The following is a 20746-nucleotide window of genomic DNA, read 5'->3' as shown; positions in this document are numbered from 1 at the left end:
GGGTGGAGAGAAGGCAGATCGGACTTAATCTGGACAAATGTGAGGGGAATGCATTTGGAAGGTCTAATACAGATAGAAAATATGCAGTAACTGTATATTACATTTATAATATGTAATATATATTTAAGGGTATTAATAGGTAGAGGGGTCTGTGTGTACAGGTACTCAGGTCACTGAAAGTGACAACACAAATGGAGAAGGTAATCAAGAAGGCACATGGTATGCCTGCCTTCATCAGCTGGGGCATTAGCAAGTCATGTTGCAACTTTATTGGAACCTTAGGCCACACTTGGAATAGTGTTCAATTCAAGTTGCCATACTACCAAAAGGATGTGGTTGCTTACGAGAGGGTACAGAAAAGATTTACCAGGATGTTGCCTGGTATGGAGGGCATCAGCTATGAGGAGAGGTTGGAGAAACTTGGTTTATTCTCACTGGACGATGTAGGTTGAGGGACGACCTGATAAAAGTCTACAAGATTATGAGGGGCATGGACAGGATAGATAGTCAGAAGTTTTTTCCCAGGACGAAAGAGTCAATTATCAGGGGGCATAGGCGTAAAGTGCGAGGGGCAAGGTTTAAAGGGGATGTACGAGGCAAGTTTTTTACACAGAGTGTGGTGGGTACCTGGAACTCACTGCTGGGGGAGGAACTGGAAGCAGATACGATAGTGACTTTTAAGGGGGTCTTGACAAATGCATGAATAGGATGAGAATAGAGAGATATGGCCCCCGGAAGGGTAGTTCAGTCGGGCAGCATGTTCGGTGCAGGTTTGGAGGGCTGAAGGGCCTGTTCCTGTACTGTAATTTTCTTTGTTCTTTGATGTTTCATATTGTGGGAGAATCTAGAACTATCTCAGCATAGACTGGTCTCTAGACTCATCTTCTATTCCTTCACCCTACAGTATAAATACCTCCCACTTTCTATGTCTTTTAACTTTGACAAAGGGTCACCTGGACTTGAAACATTAGTTCTTTTCTCTCCTTACAGATGCTGCCAGGCCTGCTGAGATTTTCCAGCATTTTCTCTTTTTGTTTCAGATTCCAGTATTCACAGTAATTTGCTTTTATTTTTGTTGAATTCAGTGTTCAGACTGGAAGGCTGTAAAGTGCCCATTCAGAAGATGAGGTGTTGTTCCTCCAGTTTGTGTTGTGTTGCCTTTATCTATTTGCTTTCTGGTTTGGGAGAGTCGAATTGTTAAGCTTGGGAATACATGAACTAAGTGTCAGTATTACATAAATTCACAGTTTGCATACTGTCTTTCTAACTGCAGGAAGCTCTGAATTTGGAGCCAATCTACTGGGTGAGAAAGGATTTAGGCATGGTGCTCATAACATGTACAGCTGTGAGCAGGGATGTGAAAGGCCAGAAGATGCCAACTGTGTTTCTTACCATCTGCAGGAATAATCCCTGTACACTTAAGAAACATTTCTTGGTTTATTGCAATTACTCAGTGAACCGTAGGATTGTAATCAGCAGTAATTTTGCATTCACAATTTCTTTCAAGGGGCAAAGATTATGGGAATGAAATTTAATTGACTGCCCATTTTACACTTAGCTTGATTTTCTTTGCCAATTCACCTTGGACTACTGACAGATTCAGATTTTACCTTCTCTATATATTGTGACTAGGAATTGGAATGAAAAGAATAAGCAATTTTAAATTAGACTTAATTGCTTTGTACTGCACTGCATTGGTGATTTTCTATGCTTTGTGACCCATGACCATACAGCCAGTTTCTGACTTGATAAATTTCTGGCGTTACGCTGTCATGGGATGGTACCACATGAAGGCCAAGAATCTAACTGTCTTGCAGAGACTAGACAGTTTTAAAAATGTCTAATTTTTAATGTCTAGATTTTAAAATCTCATTCTGATCAGTGGAGGATGGTCTCCTGATGTCAGTGCTGAGACACAGTGGAAAACTTAATTTGGACTTAAACGTGCTGCATCTGCCTTGGGTTATTCAGCTCTGAAACAGAGTGCCATTTGATATATGAGGTTCAAACTAAAAGATGGAAAGCCTTGTCCCAGCAATATCATCCCTCACTTAAAAAAAATTAAAATTCATAAACACAAAAAAGACCAAGAATAGTCCAAGTTACCAGATTATACTTATCCTAAATGGAAGATCAACCTTGGCAACCAGTGTATTTGGTGCAGCAAAATAAAACCCACTTACAAATAGGTTGACCTTTTTTTATTCATTCATGGGACATGGGCATCACTGGCTGGTCAGCTTTTATTGCCCATCTCTAATTGCCCTTGTTCAGAGAGCAGTTGAGAGTCAACTACATTGGCTCTGGAATCACACGTAGGCCAGACCAGGTAAGGATTGCCCTGAAGGACATTAGTGAACCAGATGGGCTTTTCTGACAACCAACAATGGTTTCGTGATCATCAATAGATTCCAAATTCCAGATTTTTTTAATGGAATTCAAATTTCACCATCTGCTGCAGCAGGATTCCAACCCGGGTCTCCAGAACATTAGCTTGATTAATAGACTAGTGATAATACGACTAGGCCATTGCCTACCTCTAAATGATTCAATAATTGTTGTCTACTGACATAATATGGTTATTACACTCTGATTTAATGCCAAGTTAAGTAAGAACGATTAGCATTATCTACTGAGATTAAATGTATTCTTGGAGATTTCATCATATGACTGGCCCCTATGTTCCAGCCATTAGTCTGCTAAAATATGTGATGCACCATCTTCTTATGTTACATGGAAAGGAAAAAGAAACATTACCCAATTGGAGGTGGGAGGTGGCTTGACCCCTATTTTCAATATTTTTTTATACCTGGCAAAGAAGAAATGTTCTAAGAAAAGTTTCTTCTTTTTGCTCTTCTCATTTATTTGAAAGCACCATTCTTGCTGGGGTATAAGCAAGCCACAACCTCTTGCACTCAGCTCGCCCAAAACAGTGCCTCAAAAGGTTATTCGATTATGAAAGACATCATAATCACAATTAATTCTTTTATCAATTGCCTATATGTGCATTCCAAGGAGTAACTTTCAAATAAAATTTTTCCAAGATTGTCCTTGCTAGCCTACTATGCACTATAAACTCTAACATCTCAAACTTGGCTAGTTATATCCTCTTCCATTTCAAGTCCTACCTGCACAATATCTTATCCTCTCTGACCTATGGTAGCTCACTATTACGCAATACATTAAAATTAATATCCTCAACTCCAAATTCTTCCACTGCCTTAGCCCACATACTTCTGAAACCTTCTTATATCCTATTTGCACCCTTCAGTTCCCCCAACTCTGACCTTTGCTGCATCCCATTCTTCTCCCCTTTTCCCTGCTGTTGATCAGAGTCCTGACGTCCCCATTCAAGGATTCCTTTCCTGATTTTGCCCTTCCATCAAATGCTATATCTTGACCAAGCTTTTAGATAATTATCCTTCCATGAATGAAAATCTATTCTTTATTTGGGTCTTCCCCTTTATGAAGCACTGGGACTTTTCCTGGCTTATGATCTTGTTGACAGATGTTGCATTGAATTTCTCTCCCTAATCAAAAGGGTACCAAATACAATACTTTAGATAAACTGGGAATTGAATCTGGACCGCCTGGTCTGTACAATGCAGTATCCCATGGAGTTAATTAACATTTAATGAATTAAATATCCCATAGCCATTTAATTAGTAACAATTCAAATGCACCTCCAAAACAAAGAATTAACTTGCAGCATGTTTCAGAAACTGAAGCTGCACATAGTGATCCATAACTCTGGAAACTAATTAGATGAGACTTATTAGATGGGTTGCGCTCTATTTTGTGTGCACAATAATAAAAGTTAGTTTACATGTTTTATTTCAGATGACCACAAAACTAAGAATGTCCTACTGGATAACCATTGACTTGTGTGTGATTCATGGCTGGTATCTGTCTAGCTGATATGTTGATTAATTCAAAGCAGATATCCTGCAAGGATATGGAACATCACTCACCTGCAACTGAATTAATATTTCTGGCTTATGAAATTATTTAAATAGGACAGAATTTGAACAATTTGGAATAACACCATGAACTTGCTGTTACCAAACACAAAAATTTGAGATAAAAGGAACACTACAGGAGGTGAAATAATGATGTGGAGATGCCAGCGTTGGACTGAGGTAGGCATAGGAAGAAGTTTCACAACATCAGGCTAAAGTCCAACAGGTTTATTTGGTAGCACAAGCTTTAGGAGTGTTGCTCTTTCATCAGGTGAAGCTATTTGTCAAGGCACCCCTTACAAGTCATTATCACGTGCTTCCACTACCTCCTCTGGCAGCAAGTTCCAGGCACCTCAGTGTAAAAAACTCATCTTGTACATCTCCTTTAAACCTTGCCCCTCACATCTTAAACCTATGCTCCCTAGTAATTGACTCTTCCACCCTGGGAAAAAACTGACTATCCACTCTGTCCACATCCCAAAGGGCACAGAGGGGAGAGTTGAGAAAAATATTGTTTGGGATGATGTTGGTTTAGGAGTGGTTGGCACTCCTGTCTCTCAGTGCCAAGGACCAGGTTCGATTTCAGTCTCAGGTCACCATCTGTGCAGAGTCTGCACTTTCTCCCCGTATCTGCGTGGGTTTCCTCCGGGTGCTCCAGTTTCCTCTCAGTCCAAAAAATGTGCTGGTTAGGTGCATTGTCCATGCTAAATTGTCCCTCAGCGTACCTGAATAGGCACCAGAGTGTGACAACTAGGGGATTTTCACAACAACTTCATTGCAGTGTTAATATAAGCTTACCTGTGACAAAAATAAGTAAACTCACTGAGGGATATAAAACATTAAGTGGTGCAGAAAGGTTGAACTCAGAACATTAGTTCAAATTAAACAAAAATAGAATAGCTGTTGTAGAACTTAAACAACCCAATCTAAGTTGAGATATCAACAGATTTACGCATTTCCAGTTTTTTATTTCACACTCACTCTCCATCAATTTCACTTGCCTTGTAAGTTAACTAACTCCTGGAGGTAATGGAAACACGTTGGGTTACCCAACAACTGTGAGACGAAGAAAGAATTAATTGGACCAAACACAGCCCCTTGTTACAGTTTTATTATAAAGCTATTAAAAATTCATACCAAATCAAGTACTACTGCTACTAATGTCACAAAGTCATCCTGAATAAAATCAGTTCTGGAAAAACCGGTTCCATTAAAGATAAATGAAACACTTGTGTTTAAGTAGCATTTAATCACATCTTAGCTATATCTAAGTGTTTTATATACAAATATACAAACAAGGAACCAGAGTAGACCCTCGAGCCTGTGCTGCCATTTGGTAAGGTCATAGATGATCTGACAGTAACCTCAAATCTGCATCCCGCCCACCCTCAATAACCAGCTTCCTTGTTTACTATCTACCCACTTCTGCTTTAAAATATTCAAAGACTTTGCCTCCATAACCTGTTCAGGAAGACTGTCCCAAAAACTCTGAGTAGAAACGTTTTGCCTCACCTTTCTTTCTAAATTGGTAATGTTTTGTTTTTAAACAGTAACTCCTCATTCAAAATTTGCCCACAAGAGGAAACACCCTCTCCACATACATCACGTCAAGATCCTGTGTCTTATACATTTCAGGAAATGACTTCAGCGTTTGGTGACTAACAGTTAAAAGGCTAAAACTGGTATGTAGATAAGGCTAAATATTTAGACAGGCAAGAAATGAACTGTTCAACTTCAACTGCAAGTTAGATGAAAGGGTAAATAGTTGCAAGTTTAAAAATCACAGTAGCTGCTATGAGAAAAACCACAGATCTTTATTAAAGCAGACCCAGATAATTATCAGGGCCTAATTACAATGGAGGCAACCCCAGAATATAGGTTTGTTTATCTAATAAACGCCTGTAGTCAGAAAATTAATCAAGTCCATCATCTGGACATGGGAGAGATAACTGATAGACAAACCCAGGTGCAAACTAGCATGTTCAAAACTTTACATTGATTGGATATTATAATTAATGCATGTATGTATTGCGACTGGTCTTTAATATGTGTATCTTGTGCATGATATAACCATATTCAATAGTTGTGAGCAGATATAGATAACTCTTATACAATGCAACTTTTGATTAGCATATGTTAAATCCATATAATTAAATATGGAAGCATAACTGTATGTACAAACCTGTATTCAGGGTTCTGTCTCACCACCAGCTGGCATACTTGCTATAGCTTACATAATTAACAGCTGATTTAAAACTCAAACTTTGTCTGGCTACTTGAAGGGAACAAACTTTGAACAAGATAAAGGGTTTTATCACCAATGGCCCTGAAACACTAGGTCATCCATTGCTCAGCATGCCAGGACAGGTAGTATTGGCAATAGGTACTTATATCGTGTTAACAACACAGAAATGTGTGCAGGCACCAGAAGACAGTGATTTACCAATCATTCTGGATCAGACTTCGCACAGCAACATTGGAAAGTCAGGATGTAAGAACAAGTCCACTCAGATGTACAAATTGCTGAGTCATTCTCATCCCACATTTATTTTTATGACTTTTGACCACATGTAATAGAAGATAGAAATTCAGCCATTCATGTGTCAAAAAACATGGTACCATATTCAGAGATAAAATGAGCTGAATCCACTTTATTTTTCTCCCATGTTGAGGTTAATCTCTTTGTTGAAGTTTAAGTTCACAGATTTCATAATTCATTGTTTTTGTATGTATGAATCTGAACAATGAGGGCTGGCAGACTACACTCCATTCCCTAATGACTCCAACCCCCTCCTGGGTAACTGTCTGAACCCAATTTGTCCACAAACATTTCTGACTAAGATGAGCTTCTGACCATACAACAAAACAAAGAAAATTACAGCACAGGAACAGGCCCTTCCACCCTCCAAGCGTGTACCAACCATGCTGCCCAACTTAACTAAAATCCTCTACCCTTCTGGGGACCATATCCCTCTTTTCCCATCCTATTCATATACATGTCAAGACACCCCTTAAAAGTCACTACCGTATCCGCTTCCACTATCTTCCCTGGCAACGAGCTCCAGGCACCCCACTACTCACTGTAAAAAACCTGCCTTGTACATCATCTTTACACATTGCCCGTCACACCTTAAACCTATGCCGCCTTTTAACTGACTCTTCCACCTTGGGAAAAAGCTTCTGACTATCCACTCTGTCCATGCCTCTCATAATATTGTAGATTTTTATCAGGTCTCCCCTCAATCTCTGTCATTCCAGTGAGAACAAACCAAGTTTCTCCAACCTCTCCTCATAGCTAATGCCCTCCATACCAAGCAACATCTGGTAAATCTTTTCTGTACCCTCTCCAAAGCCTCCACATCCTTCTGGTAGTGTGGTGACTAGAATTGAACATTATATTTCAAGTGCAGCCTAACTAAGGTTCTATAAAGCTGCAACATGACTTGCCAATTTTTATACTCAATACCCTGGCCGATGAAGGCAAGCATGCCATATGCTTTCTTGACTACCTTCTCCACCTACATTGCCACTTTCAGTGACCTGTGTACCTGTACACCCAGATCCTTTTACCTATCAATAATACTCAAGAGTTCTGCCATTTACTGTATATTTCCTATCTGTATTAGACCTTGCAAAATGCATTACCTCACATTTGTCCGAAGACTTGCACTCTCAGAATACTTACTTCCACCTCTGTAATCCAATTCCAACCTTGCCTCAGCTCAAATGCTGAAGAAATCCTGATCCATGTTCTTTCTAGATTTAATCACTCCAATGCATTTCTGATCAGCCTTCCATTTTATGCTCGCCATGAATCGGAGGTCATCTAAAACTCTGCTGCTTGTGTCCCAACTTGCACCAAGTCCCATTGACCCACTATCCCTGTACATTAGCTCCTGATTAAGTAATATTTTCTTGTTTAAATTCTCACCATTGTTTTCAATCCCCTCAATGGATTCTCCCTTCCTTATATCTGAAATCTCTTCCAGTCTGACAATCCCAAGGTTTCTGCTCTCCTCCAATTTGTTTTCTGAGCAGCCCAATTTTTAAATCACTCCCCCATCTGTGAAATGCCTGCAGCTGCCATGACCCTAAACTCTGGAATTCCCGCTCAAAACTTTCCCATCTCTCAATCACCCTTTCTGTCTTGAAGGTTCTTCTTGAAATCTACCTTCTGACCTTCATCTACTCTAGTATCCCTATGTAATTTTATGATACATTATCTTTACTAATGCTCCTGTTAAGCTTCTGGCAACAATTTATGTTAAAAGCACCATATAAATTGAAGCTGCTGTTGTATTATTAATTACATAGGGACATAACTGCCAAGCATAATCCAGGGATACTGAGTTCTGTGGTGGTACAGTTTACTTCATCTATCAAGGATTGAATTTTTTTGTCGTCTGCAAGGTTAAGCTACTTATTATCAAAACAACTTGCTAAGTTTAGGGTCTGAAATTTAAAATATGACCACCTTAAAATGGATGCAGTAAACCTCAATTTTCAAGCAGATTGAGTCTCATTTGAATATTTGAGGTAGTGTTTAAGCAAAGTCTTAAAGAATGATAGGGAAGTGGAGAGGGGACTTTCAGATTTTGGGGCCTAGCTGCCTGAAGCCACATTTGCTGATTATGGGATGAAGGAGAAGAGGATGATCAAGAGACTTGAGTCAGAGGGAAAGAGCTCAAGACAGGCTGTAATGCTGAAGGGGATAACACAACAAATGAGAAAGGAGTCACAGAAAATTTTAAAGGATGAAAATGTTCAAATTGAGGCACTGCAGATGCTGTTCACTGACCGTCGCTGATTGAACCACAACCACTCAAACAAAGAACATCCCTTTGGTGAGAAGCCAGACAGTTGCTAATTCCTGTTGCATTGTGACAACTTGGTAAACTAACAGACTGCTGATTCTCCATTGAACCTCCACCTCCCAAAAAACTATGCAATTTGCAGAGCAGTAAATTGATCAGTTTTAGCTTTGGATCTGACCGCAACTTTTCTATATTACAATGCATTTCCTAGGACTCTTCAGTCGAGAAAAAATGTTAGACTAATTATTTAAGATGAACGTAAGTGGTACAATGATATATCTGATCCTGTAGAGGGTGCTGTTGGCACAGACAGAAAACAGAAATCAGGGTTCGAATTAACCAGATTACAAAACCAGACAGCGCTGCATAAATGCTCACATCAAAGCTATTTTTAACAAAATAGTCTTTCACATGACTGGCTTTCATCAGTAGCAGTATTTTATTCATGTTTGCCTTGCAATAGCCAGTTATAAAAAGTGTCATTCTGTAACATATTTTAATTAAAAATCAACCATTTTAATTGCTGAAAGCAAAGTCTTATTTACTCAATTCAGTTTATTTGAACTCGAATACTGTACCAATGATTTCTCTATTCTCCCTCTTGTGAAGATGTTTATACTAAAGTATAGTTCCACAGGACCCAGTTATCTTTCTGTTCTAAATCTGATGCTTTGCACTCAAGCCCAAATAGCTCTCCCTAATTCCCACAAGACAATGCAAGTATGTTACAAGGATTGGGCTCACCTCACAGTTAAAAACCTGCCAGCAGTCACTGTTATAAGACCTCACATTACTGAAGGTCACTTGAATGAAATGCATCAGCAGCAAAATCCGGGAAGAAATTAATGATTTTAAGGAAGGATAGTGACATTAAAAACTGTTCCCCTCTATCTCTAGTATGGTAGGAACCACAGTAGTTTTTGCTGAGGAATACTGCTCTTTTCAGTATCCAAATTTTATGCTTTATACTCATCCAATCTATACAGGAAGGCCTTGTTTTCCCCGGATTAGTGCAATCGAGAGGTTCACATGCAATTGTAGGGGCCATGACTAATGAGCTGCAATTCTTGCTGATTTATAAGATGTGAACCGTACAAATGCTATTTGTAAAGCCACTCTTATTGTGATGTGAGACAACAGTTTTGACGCCTACTTTCATTATTTCACAAAATGTGTTCGGCCAAGGGCACCTCAGCAGCTGAGGGGGACAAAACATTGGTCTGGTCAGAGGATTTCATTAATATATATTCTGCAAGGAGAAGACACGTCCATTATTACACTACAGGTCAAGGGTCTGCTGTACAATCCAGAAGTTAGGAGCTTTTTGGTGTAAGCAACAATGTTTTTTTGAGATTAGTGAAATGGTTTCTTCTGTTGCATTTTTCTCCATTTACGAAGATTCTGATTCACTTTTGCCTCTGTACTTCTCCGATTTTGAATCAAATCCTCCTCAGAGATTGGCTCAATGATTGTTCCCATTTTTGTCACAATTTTTGGCATGGTCAATTTACGCGTTGCTCTCTCAGTATTCCATGTTTTCCCAATGGGAGCACAGATACTCTTCTCAAACTGACTCTGATGGGAAAATGGGAATGGTAGTTGATTCACCTGCATCAAAAGAAAGAATTCAGTGTTTGGTGCCCAGACAGGATTATTTATTGTTCACGCGTTAATAGCAAGGTAGCAGAGTCCATTTCTGTTAAGTAGGTAGTTGGAACATGAGGCATTTAACCAAATAGAATTGAGCATGAAAATATTATGTTTTTGTTAAAATGGCTGTCTTAGCGCCTGGCAGCTCAGAAACTAGAACACACAAGATAGGCGCAATAGACCATACAAACATTGAGTCTGCTCTGCAATTCAATACAATCATGACAAATCTAGGGCTTCAACTCCCCTTTCCTGCCCTCTCACCATATCTCTGGATTCCCTGAGAGACCAAATATTTGAGTATCCCAGCCTTAAATACAGTCACCAGAGTATCGACACAATCGCCTGAGGTGGAAAATTCCAATGATTCACAAATCGTTGAGTGAAGAAACCTCTCCACCTTGGTCCTAAGTGATCAACCCCTTCCTTACCCGAGATTGTATTTCCCAGTCAGCAGAAACAATCTCCAACATTTACCTTTTCAAGCTCCTTTAGAATATTGAATGTTTCAGCGAGATCACCTCTCACGTTCTAAACTCCAGGGAGTTAGGTCTCTCAGCAAAGGACAACCCTCTCACCTCAGGAATCAATCTTGTGAACCTGCACTGTACTGCCTCCAATGCAAGAATATTCGTCTTTACATATGGCAACCAAAACAATATACAGTACTTCAGGCCTCATCAAGGCCTTGTTGCAAGACTTCCTTATTCTTGTATTTCGATATCCTTTCAATAAAGATCAACATGTCATTCATCTTCTTAATTGCTTACTGTACCTGCATGTTCCTTGTCTTAATACATCTAAGTCTCTCTGAACATCAACATTTAAGTTTTGTGCCTTTTAAAAAATACCGTGCTTTTCTATTTTGATTATTAAAGTGAATAATCTCACACTTCCCCACAATATACTCCATCTGTCATCTTGTTGCCCACTCTGTTAAATGTCTATATCTCTTTGCAACCTGTGTCCTCATCACAACTTACACTCCCACCTCGCTAAATATTTTTAAGACGCGGGTTGATGGGTTTTTGATAAGAGAGGGGATTAAGGGTTATGGGGAGAGGGCGGGAATGTGGAATTGAGCCACGACAGATCAGCCATGATCTTACTGAATGGCGGGGCAGGCGCGAAGGGCTAGATGGCCTACTCCTGCTCCTATTTCTTATGTTCTTATCAGCAATTTAGATACATTACTGTGTCTTTGTCTAAGTCATGACTATCAATTGTAAATAGCTGAGGCTTCTTAGTCACAGCCTGCCAACTTGAAAGTGCTCCATTTATGCTAACTCTTTGCTTCCTACCTGTTAACAAAGTACTAGTTTTGCTGCTCAGTGAAGAATGAATCTGTAAGATCCGAAATATTTCAATTGCAACGTCCATTAAATTGCATTAGTAATTAATGAACAATTAAGCAAGTCAGAATGGTGATAGGACAGCTACATTTGAACTCTGTGCATAGGATGGAAAATTGCTACTTCATGAACCTCTGCTGGAAAGTGTGCAGTGTTGGCATCAGGAAATGCATAATGCCTTCAAAACTTGAATAACCTGCCAGCATTCACAGACAAGACAAAAACATGAAGAATGTCCATTTGGATGAGGTACCCAAGGAGAGATTGTGACAGGAGAGTCACCAAATTATTTTGGGGTCATTCGGTGATATTTCAGAACAGTAGGGAGAAGGAGAGAGAGAAAAATAAAATGCTCAACACGTTTAGTTTTAAAAAATGCTGTAAAAATCTGGATATTACTTGTCCAATTTCTATTTACTATTCTCAAGTGGGAGTGAAGGATGAGTGGCAACACTCTTGTGGAGGTGAAAGTCACATACAGCCTAACAATGATAATAATCCTGCAATCCTTCATCACAAATTCCATTTTAGAGTTTGAAGGTGGCACAAAGAACTGACTTTGATTGAGAACAGCACACTGACTCAAGTGAAATAGTCATGAGGGCTTTCCCTTGAGCCTACTTTGCTATATCTTATTGGAAAATATTTTTGCAGTAGAATATGTGACTACAAACATATAAAAGTCCTAAAGAAAACTTGAAGTTAAACTGATTCAAAACACAGCGCTATAGAATTTTACAGCAAATTCACAGGGCCACATATGTGTTGGTTCATTAATCTATTCAGGAGAGGCAATGACCCAATCATATTATCACTAGACTACTGATCCAGAAATTCAGCTAATGTTCTGGAGACCAGTGTTCAAATCCCAGCAGATAGTGGATTTGAATTCAATAAAAAAAAATCTGGAATTAAGAATCTACCGATGACCACAAGACCATTGTTGCCTGTCGGTAAAACCCATCTGATTCACTAATGCCCTTTGGGGAAGGAAATCTGACGTCCTTGCCTGGTCTGGCCTACACGGACTCCAGAGCCACAGCAATGTGGTTGCCTCTCGACTGCCCTCAGGCAACTAAGAATGGGCAGTGACACCTATGTCCCACAAATGAATAAAAGACCTTAACCCTTAACAGCTGCTCCTTTCTCCTTACTTCCCCATACTTTCTCCTTTTTCAATTATTCATTTGCTTCTGCTTTGAAAGCTTTTGTAGATTCTGCTTCTGCAACTACTTTTGGTAGGGAAATAATAAATTTGTATTTCAATAGCACCTTTAATATGCTAAAAAATCCTACAGCGCCTCACAGGAGCATTGTAAAGCAATTGCAACAGTGAGCCACATAAGGATATATTAAGGCAGATGACAGTTTAAAAGTTTTAAAGGAGCAAAGCCAAGTAGAGAGGTGGAAAGCTCTAAAGAGGAAATTCCAGATCTTAGCACCTTGGCTGCTGAAGGCTTGGCCACTGATGCATACGGACATGTAAATTAGGAGTGGACCATTCAATCCCTTTAATAAGATCAATTTAATAAGATCATGGCTGATTTGATTTAACCTTGACTTTCTGTACCCTATACCCTTGTCAATAAAATGATCTATCTAACCAACTTTAAAAATATTCAATAACCCCGATTCTATTGGTGACTGGGGAAGACAATTTCACAGGCTAACAAACCTCAGAGAAAATGAATTGTCCTCAGCTTGTCTTAAGTGGGAGGTCCCTTTTTTTAAAAAGTGTTGGCATCATACCTCTCCTCCTGCCAAGTTCTAGTCTCTCCCATTAGGAGAAACGTACCTCTAGCATCTACCCTGTCAAGTCCCCTCAGGATCTTACATATTTCCATAAGATCACATCTCATTCTAAATTCCAGTTGATACAGGCGTGGCCTGTCCAACTTTGTCCCATAATGTGCGGTACGGTGGCATCACGGTTAGCACTGCTGCCTCAGAGCGCCAGGGCCCTGGGTTTGATTCCCAGCTTGAGTCACTGTCTGTGCAGAGTCTGCACGTTCTCCCTGCGTGGGTTTCCGTCGGGTGCTTCGGTTTCCTCCTACATTTCAAATATACGTGGGCTAGGTTGATTGCCTATGTTAAATTGACCCTAGTGTCAGGGGATTAGCAGGGTAAATATGTGGGGTTATGGGAATAGGGCCTTGGTGGGATTGTAACCAGTGCAGACTCGATGGGCCGAATGGGATTCTATGAGCAATCATACTAGGAGTGAATTTTACATTCAGTTTAAGGAAAAGTGCATCTAAGACTAGCATTATGAGGGCATAAAAACAGAGCTAGCTAAAGAGAACTGGGAATTTACATTTAGGATAGGTCACCAGAGATGAAGTGACAAACATTTATGGGAATATTTCAGAATACAGATAATAGATACATTAGAACAAGAAAAAAATCCAAGGGAAGGACCCAATATCCATGGCTAATTTAAAGTTAAAGATAGCATCAAACTTAACGAAAAAGCATATAATTGCACAAGCATAAGAAATAGGAGGAGTAGGCCACCTAGCCCCTCGAGCCTACTCTGCCAGTTCCACTTACCCGCCTGCTCCCCATAACTCTTAATTCCCTTATTGGTCAAAAATCTATCTACCTGTGACTTAAAACACATTTAAACGAGGTAGCCTCCACTGCTTCAAGGGGCAGAGAGTTCCAAAGATTCACTACCCTCTGGGAGGAGTTCCTCCTCAACTCTGTTCTAAATTGACTACCCCGTATTTTGAGGCTGTGCCCTCTAGTTCTTGTTTCCATTCTAAGTGGAAATTATCTCACTGCTTCTACCCTGTCCAGCCCCTTCATTACCTTATATGTCTCTATAAAACTCCCCTCAACCTTCTAAACTCCAATAAGTACAGGCCCAGTCTACTCAATCTCTCCTCATAAGCTCACCCCCTCGTCTCCGGAATCAACCTGGTGAACCTTCTCTGCACCCCCTCCAAAGCTAATATATCTTTTTTTAAATAAGGGGACCAAAATTGTACACAGTACTCTAAGTGCAGCCTCATCAGGACCTTGTACAATCGCAGCAAGACCTCCCTGTTTTTATATTCCACCCCTCTCACAGTAAAGGCCAACATTCCATTTGCCTTCTTGATCACCTGTTACACCTGCAAACTGAGTTTTTGTGATTCATGCACAAGGACCCCCAGGTCCCTCTGCACAGTAGCATGTTGTAATTTTTCACCATTTAAATTATAGTCCATTTTACTATTATTCCTTCCAAAGTGGATAACCTCACACTTGCCAATGTTATACTCCATCTGCCAGATCCTTGCCCGCTCACTTATCCTATCCAAATCTCTCTGCAGACTTTCCGTGTCCTCGACGCAATTTGTTTCCTACTCATCCGCAAACTTTGTTACCCTACACTCGGTCCCCTCTTCCAGATCGTTTATGTATATGATAAACAGTCGAGGCCCCAGCACTGATCCCTGCAGCAAGCCACTAGTCACCAATTGCCAACTGGAAAAGCACCCATTTATTCCGACTCTCTGCTTTCTGTTAGATAGCCAATCCTCAATCCACGCTAACACTTTATCCCCAACTCTGTGTACTTTATCTTATGCAGCAACCTTTTGTGAGGCACCTCATCGAATGCCTTCTGGAAATCTAAATATACCACATCCGCCAGTTCCCCTCTGTCAACTGCGCTCGTTTTATCTTCATAAAATTCCAGTAAATTCGTCAAACATGACTTTCCATTCATGAATCCATGCTGCGTCTGCTTGATTGAATCATTCTTTTCCAGGTGTCCTGCTACTTCTTCCTTAATGATAGATTCCAGCATTTTCCCAACTACGGATGTTAAGCTAACTGTCCTGTAGTTACCTGCCTTTTGTCTACCTCCTTTTTTAAACAGTGGCGGTACATTAGCTGTTTTCAAATCAGCTGGCACCTTCCCAGAGTCCAGCAAATTTCGATAAATTACAACTAATGCATCTGCTACTACTTCTGCCATTTCTTTTAGTACCCTGGGATGCATTCCATCCAGACCTGGGGGCTTGCCTACCTTTAGTCCCATTAGCCTACCCAGCACTACCTCTTTAGTAATAGTGATTGTTTTAAGGTCCTCACCCCCTACAGTCCCACGATCATCAATTATCAGTATACTATTTGTGTCCTCCACTGTGAAGGAGGACACAAAAAACTTGTTTAAGGCCTTGGCCATTTCATTGTTTCCCATTATCAAATCCCCCTTCCCATCTTGTAAGGGTCCAGCATTTACTTTAGCCACTCTTTTCCGTTTTATGTATTTGTAAAAACAAAGATGGATGGCAAGTCAGAAGATTGAACAGAAAATAAAAAAAAAGAATGACTAAAAAAATTACAAGGAGGGGAAAAATAGAGTACGAGACAAAGCTGGCTAGAAAAATAAATACAGATAGAAAGAGGTTCTATAAATATTTTAAAGAGTTAACAAAGTGAGCATTAGTATCAAAGAAAGTGAGTCTGGGGAGTGAAAAATAAGGAATTAGCAGACGGATTGAACAGGTATTTTGCATCAGTCTTCACTACTGAGGGTACAAGCAACAATCCCAGAAATAACCAAAATTCAGAAATGGGAAAGGAGGAACTCAGGAGATTACAATCACCGGGAAGAGGTGGTACAGAGCAATTTGTTGGTACTGCGGGTTGACAAGTTTCTAGGTCATGATGGACTTAATCGATGGGGTCTTAAAAGAAATGGCTTGTGAGATAGTTGATGCATTGGTTTCAATTTTGCTAAATTTCTGAGATTTGAGAAAGGTTCCATTGATTGGAAAATAGCAGATGTAACTCCTTTATTCAAAAAGTGAGACAGAAGACAGGAAACTATAGACCAGTTAACGTTACATCTGTCATTGGGAAAATGTTAGAAGCTATTATTAAAAACACTACAGCAAGGCACTTGGAAAAAATCAAGGTAATCAACAACATGGTTTTGTGAGGGAGAAATCATAAGGTTTAACAATTTATTAGAGTTCTTTGAAGTAGTACTGAGTACTGTAGATAAAAGAACTTTACAGATTTCCGGAAGGCATTTCTTAAGGAACCACATCAAAGTTAATTGAGGAAAATAAAAGCTCATGGTGTAGAGCATAAAACACTGGCATGGAATGAAGACTGGCTAGCTACACAGAGCGTAGGCATAAATGGGTAAATTTCTAGATGCAACAATTGGAGGCCTCAACTTTTTACAATTTATATACATGACTTGCATGAAGGGATCAAAGGTATAGCTTTCAATTCTTCTGATGGCAGGAGGTTAAGATAGGTAGGAGAGCAAGTTGTGAAGAGACCATAACAAGGTTACAGGGGCTATAAAGTAAGATCCGGTAAAATATAATGTGGGAAAATGTGAAATTGTTAATTTTGGCAGACAGGAAGAATTAAAAAAACCATGTATATGGTCAGAGATTGCAGAGCTCCGAGAGGCAGAGGGATTTGGGTCCTAATGCATGAATTGCAAAGGGTATGCAGGTGCAGCAAGTAATTAGGGAAGTTAATATAATGTTATTGTTTATTGCAAGGAGAATTGAATACAAAAGTAGGCAGGTTATGCTTCAGTTATATACAGCGTTGCTGAGACCACATCTGAACTATTATGTACAGTATTAGCCTCCTTATTAGGAAGGATATAAGTGTTTTGGAAGCAGTTCAGGAAAGGCTTACCAGACTAATACTGGCTTATGAGGAAAGGTTAGACAGGCCAGACTTGCATCCGCTGGAGTTTAGAAGATTAGGAGATGACTTGATGGAAACATACAAGATCTTGAGGGATTTTGACAGGAGAAGTGTAGAAAGGATGTTTCCATGCAGGGGAGAATCTAGAACAAGGGGTTGTTGTCTAAAAATAACAGCTCATCCATTTAAGACAGGAAAAGAGATTTCTTTTCTCTCAAAGGACTGAGTGTCTTTGGAATTTGCTTCTTCAAAAGGTTGCGGAAGCAATGTCTTTGAATATTTTTAAGCCAGAGGCAGATAGATTCTTGATAAACAAGGCGGGGGGGGGGGGGGGGGGGGGATGTGGATAGGGAAAGATTATTGGAGTAGGTGGGGATGTGGAGTTATGGTTGCAAACAGATCAGCCATGGTCTTAATGAATGTCAGAGCAAACCTGAGAGGCCGGGTGGCCTACGCCTGCTCCTAATTAGTATGTTGGAAATTTAGGTCACTCTCACACCATGTGTTCATTAACAATGATGCTGCATTTGTAACATAGAAAAATATCCTAAGGCATCTCACAGATGTGTTTGGAAAAATCTGACAATGAGCCAAGTAAGGATAAATTAAGTCAAAGGGATGGACACCAAGAAAACTCTTAAAGGAGAGACAAATTTCTATGAAACCACAAGCTTAATATTCCCTCATGCCATATTTTAAAACTTGAAAACTGTAGTCATTCCCATCAGAACTTTTCAAATAAAAATCTGTTCCTTTTCTAATGGTTATGAATATGCTTGGGGCAGTAAATAACATTTTTTTAAAAACCTCTTAGATAAGTTGTAACAACATACAAAAAAGTTTGGACTTTCTTTTGAAACATTCATTCAAGACATTACCTGAAATCAAACCCTCTAGCAAGAAAGTATCTTTCTCCTATATTCATGGTGAATTGTCCTTAATAAAGAATAAAGGTGCTGGAAAATTGAATGTTTTCCCAGTATTTTTAAAAATCATTTCCTGCTCAGGTATAGCATGGATTAGATCCAAAGTAAACTCCCTCTAGTTTGCTCCAGCTTTTCTTTTTTAACATTGAACTGCATCACCTGGTACACAGATATGGTGGTATAGTCTGATAGCAACGATAATTTTGGCTTCTACGAGTGTAACATATATTGAATTGCAGGAAGTTAGGGCTATGTAGCTAACTTTTCTAAAAACTGGGTTTAACTTGACAAACTCAATATAAACATCAAGTCAGGCCTGGATTCAAGTCCAAGTCTGAAGTAAAATGGCAGCATCCTGATCTGTCTATCATCAAACATCCTTAAAGAATTTATATTCGTGTTACACAATTAGTATTCACTCCCACGGAATGTACCACATATTGATCATTCAGCAATGTGGTAGCCCACTCACCTGGTGTGCTGCAACACTAATGTCTCGTTTTTCACTGATTATAACATTAGGCAAATGTCGATCCTTCCTAGGCGGAGGTGGGGCAGCTTTAATGAGGAACCTAGAAAAAAATTGGTAAGAGTACAATTAGGCCTAGGCAAGATGATACTTTCTACAGGCGCCTGTAAAAAGTGCATCCAAAATATGAAGTTTAACAATACCATGTTCTCTTTCAAATTTTTAGATTTGTGCTAGTATCAGTTCTGTTTGAGTATTACTCCAAATCTATTAGCAATGTCCCATCATTCTAGATCTTACAACACTGAAAACAATTGGTTTTGATCTCTCCTGTCCAATCTGTCATAATTTTAAATGCCTTGGTCAAATCACTTTTTAAGTTACTCTGTTGTAATGAAGAAAGACAAAAGAAACTGGATTGTTTCCATATTTGTTTTCCCTCATATCAAGCAGTAAATGAGTGAACCTGTGCTGCAGCCTATTGCTTCATAGCCTTTTTTCATTGCATCATCCAAAACTGCCCCCAGTACTTCAATTATGGTCTTAAACTGACCCTGTATCTAAACTTTTATATTCTATATAGCTTGCTGTAAAACCCAGTATTCCCAAAAATTTATGGTCTTATACACTTGAGGTGTTGCTTTCAGAAGTCTTGTTTTGTAAATATCAGAACTCTCAAAATCTCTCTGCTCTTCCCATTTCAAAACGCCAGTTTTATTATTTTTGGAACAAGAAATGTACCAGCTCACAATTTTTGACATTAGGTTTCTTTGTCATTTTACTTCACTCCATGTTATCTTTTTCTCCTGGCAGCTTCTTTTAATCATCAGATTATTTACTTTGACTTCCACTTTCGCATCCTTTACAAGTTTGGACATTTCCTTAAGTTTTATTTCCAAATCATTGAAGTACATAGAGTACATAGCAGGACACAGCTATCCATTTCTAACCACCATTTACCCGCTATTCAGTCTCCTCCCTTCTCAAGTTTTAAATCCAATTTTTTACTCTCTCTTCAATCCTATAACCAATAGTTTCCTCGGTGAGTGAAATAGGGGGCAGCACAGTGGTTAGCACTGCTGCCTCACAGTTCCAGGGGCCTGGGTTCGATTCCCAGCTTGGGTCGCTGCCTGTGTGGCGTTTGCATATTCTCTCTGTGTCTGCATGGGTTTCCTCCAGGTGCTCTGGTTTTCCCCCCAGAGTCCAAACATGTGCAGGTTAAGTGAATCGACCATGCTAAATTCTCCCTCAATGTACCTGAGCAGGCGCCGGAATGTGGCGACTAGGAGATTTTCACAGTACCTCACTGCAGTGTTAGTGTAAGTCTTACTTGTGACTAATAAATAAACTTTAACTTTAAATAGGTGTGTGAAGTACAGAGGGATCCAGGTGTTCTAGTGCATGAATCATTTTCTGTGCAAAGAATCTGCAAATATTGAATATGGGGAGATCCCTATATAAATATCCTTATATAAATTTAGACTGTGCAAGCTGATCAAAAGAAAATTGTGCAATAATCGGAGAAGACGCTTTAATTAGCGCATTGCTACATGAATAATATTCCAGTGAGTTAACAGATATTGATACAGTTTTAGTGAGACACTTTGATTTTCCAGCCAGTTAAGCTTAACAGGAGATTACATATTGAGAAGAATCAGAAATTGTGGTGATCACCCATTTAACTCACTGGTGTTTTGGGAAGGCAGTAGTATAATGATACCGTAACTGGACTAGTAATCCAGATACCCAGAGTAATCCTCTAGGGTCTCAGGTTCAAATCCCATGATAGATGGTGAAATCTGAATTCAATACAAATCGAATTAAAAGTCTATTGTGACCGTGAAACTGTTGTCAATTGTAAAAACCTATCTGGTTCACTGATGCCCTTTAGAGAAGGAAATCT

At 39.5% G+C, this 20746-nt stretch overlaps 1 protein-coding gene across 1 annotated transcript in view; it reads right to left on the bottom strand.

The window, feature by feature from the left end:
• Window positions 1–5277: 5277 nt before the first annotated feature.
• The window catches only part of LOC145342223 (U3 small nucleolar RNA-associated protein 14 homolog A), a 46375-nt gene continuing 30906 nt past the window's right edge, over window positions 5278–20746 (bottom strand). Inside the window, exons 13-14 of the mRNA XM_080187596.1 lie at window positions 18847–18946; window positions 5278–10381 (exon numbers count right to left, since the gene is read on the bottom strand). Coding sequence (XP_080043722.1) covers window positions 10127–10381; window positions 18847–18946 — 355 coding nt within the window. The 3' untranslated portion in view covers window positions 5278–10126. The remainder of the gene's footprint in view (window positions 10382–18846; window positions 18947–20746) is intronic.

Source organism: Carcharhinus amblyrhynchos, chromosome 4 (genome assembly GCF_965287045.1).
Source record: "Carcharhinus amblyrhynchos chromosome 4, sCarAmb.v2.hapA, whole genome shotgun sequence".
In the NCBI taxonomy this organism is placed as follows: Eukaryota; Metazoa; Chordata; class Chondrichthyes; order Carcharhiniformes; family Carcharhinidae; genus Carcharhinus; species Carcharhinus amblyrhynchos.
Note: the sequence above shows the minus strand (reverse complement) of the source record. Positions and strands in the feature narration are given on the sequence as shown.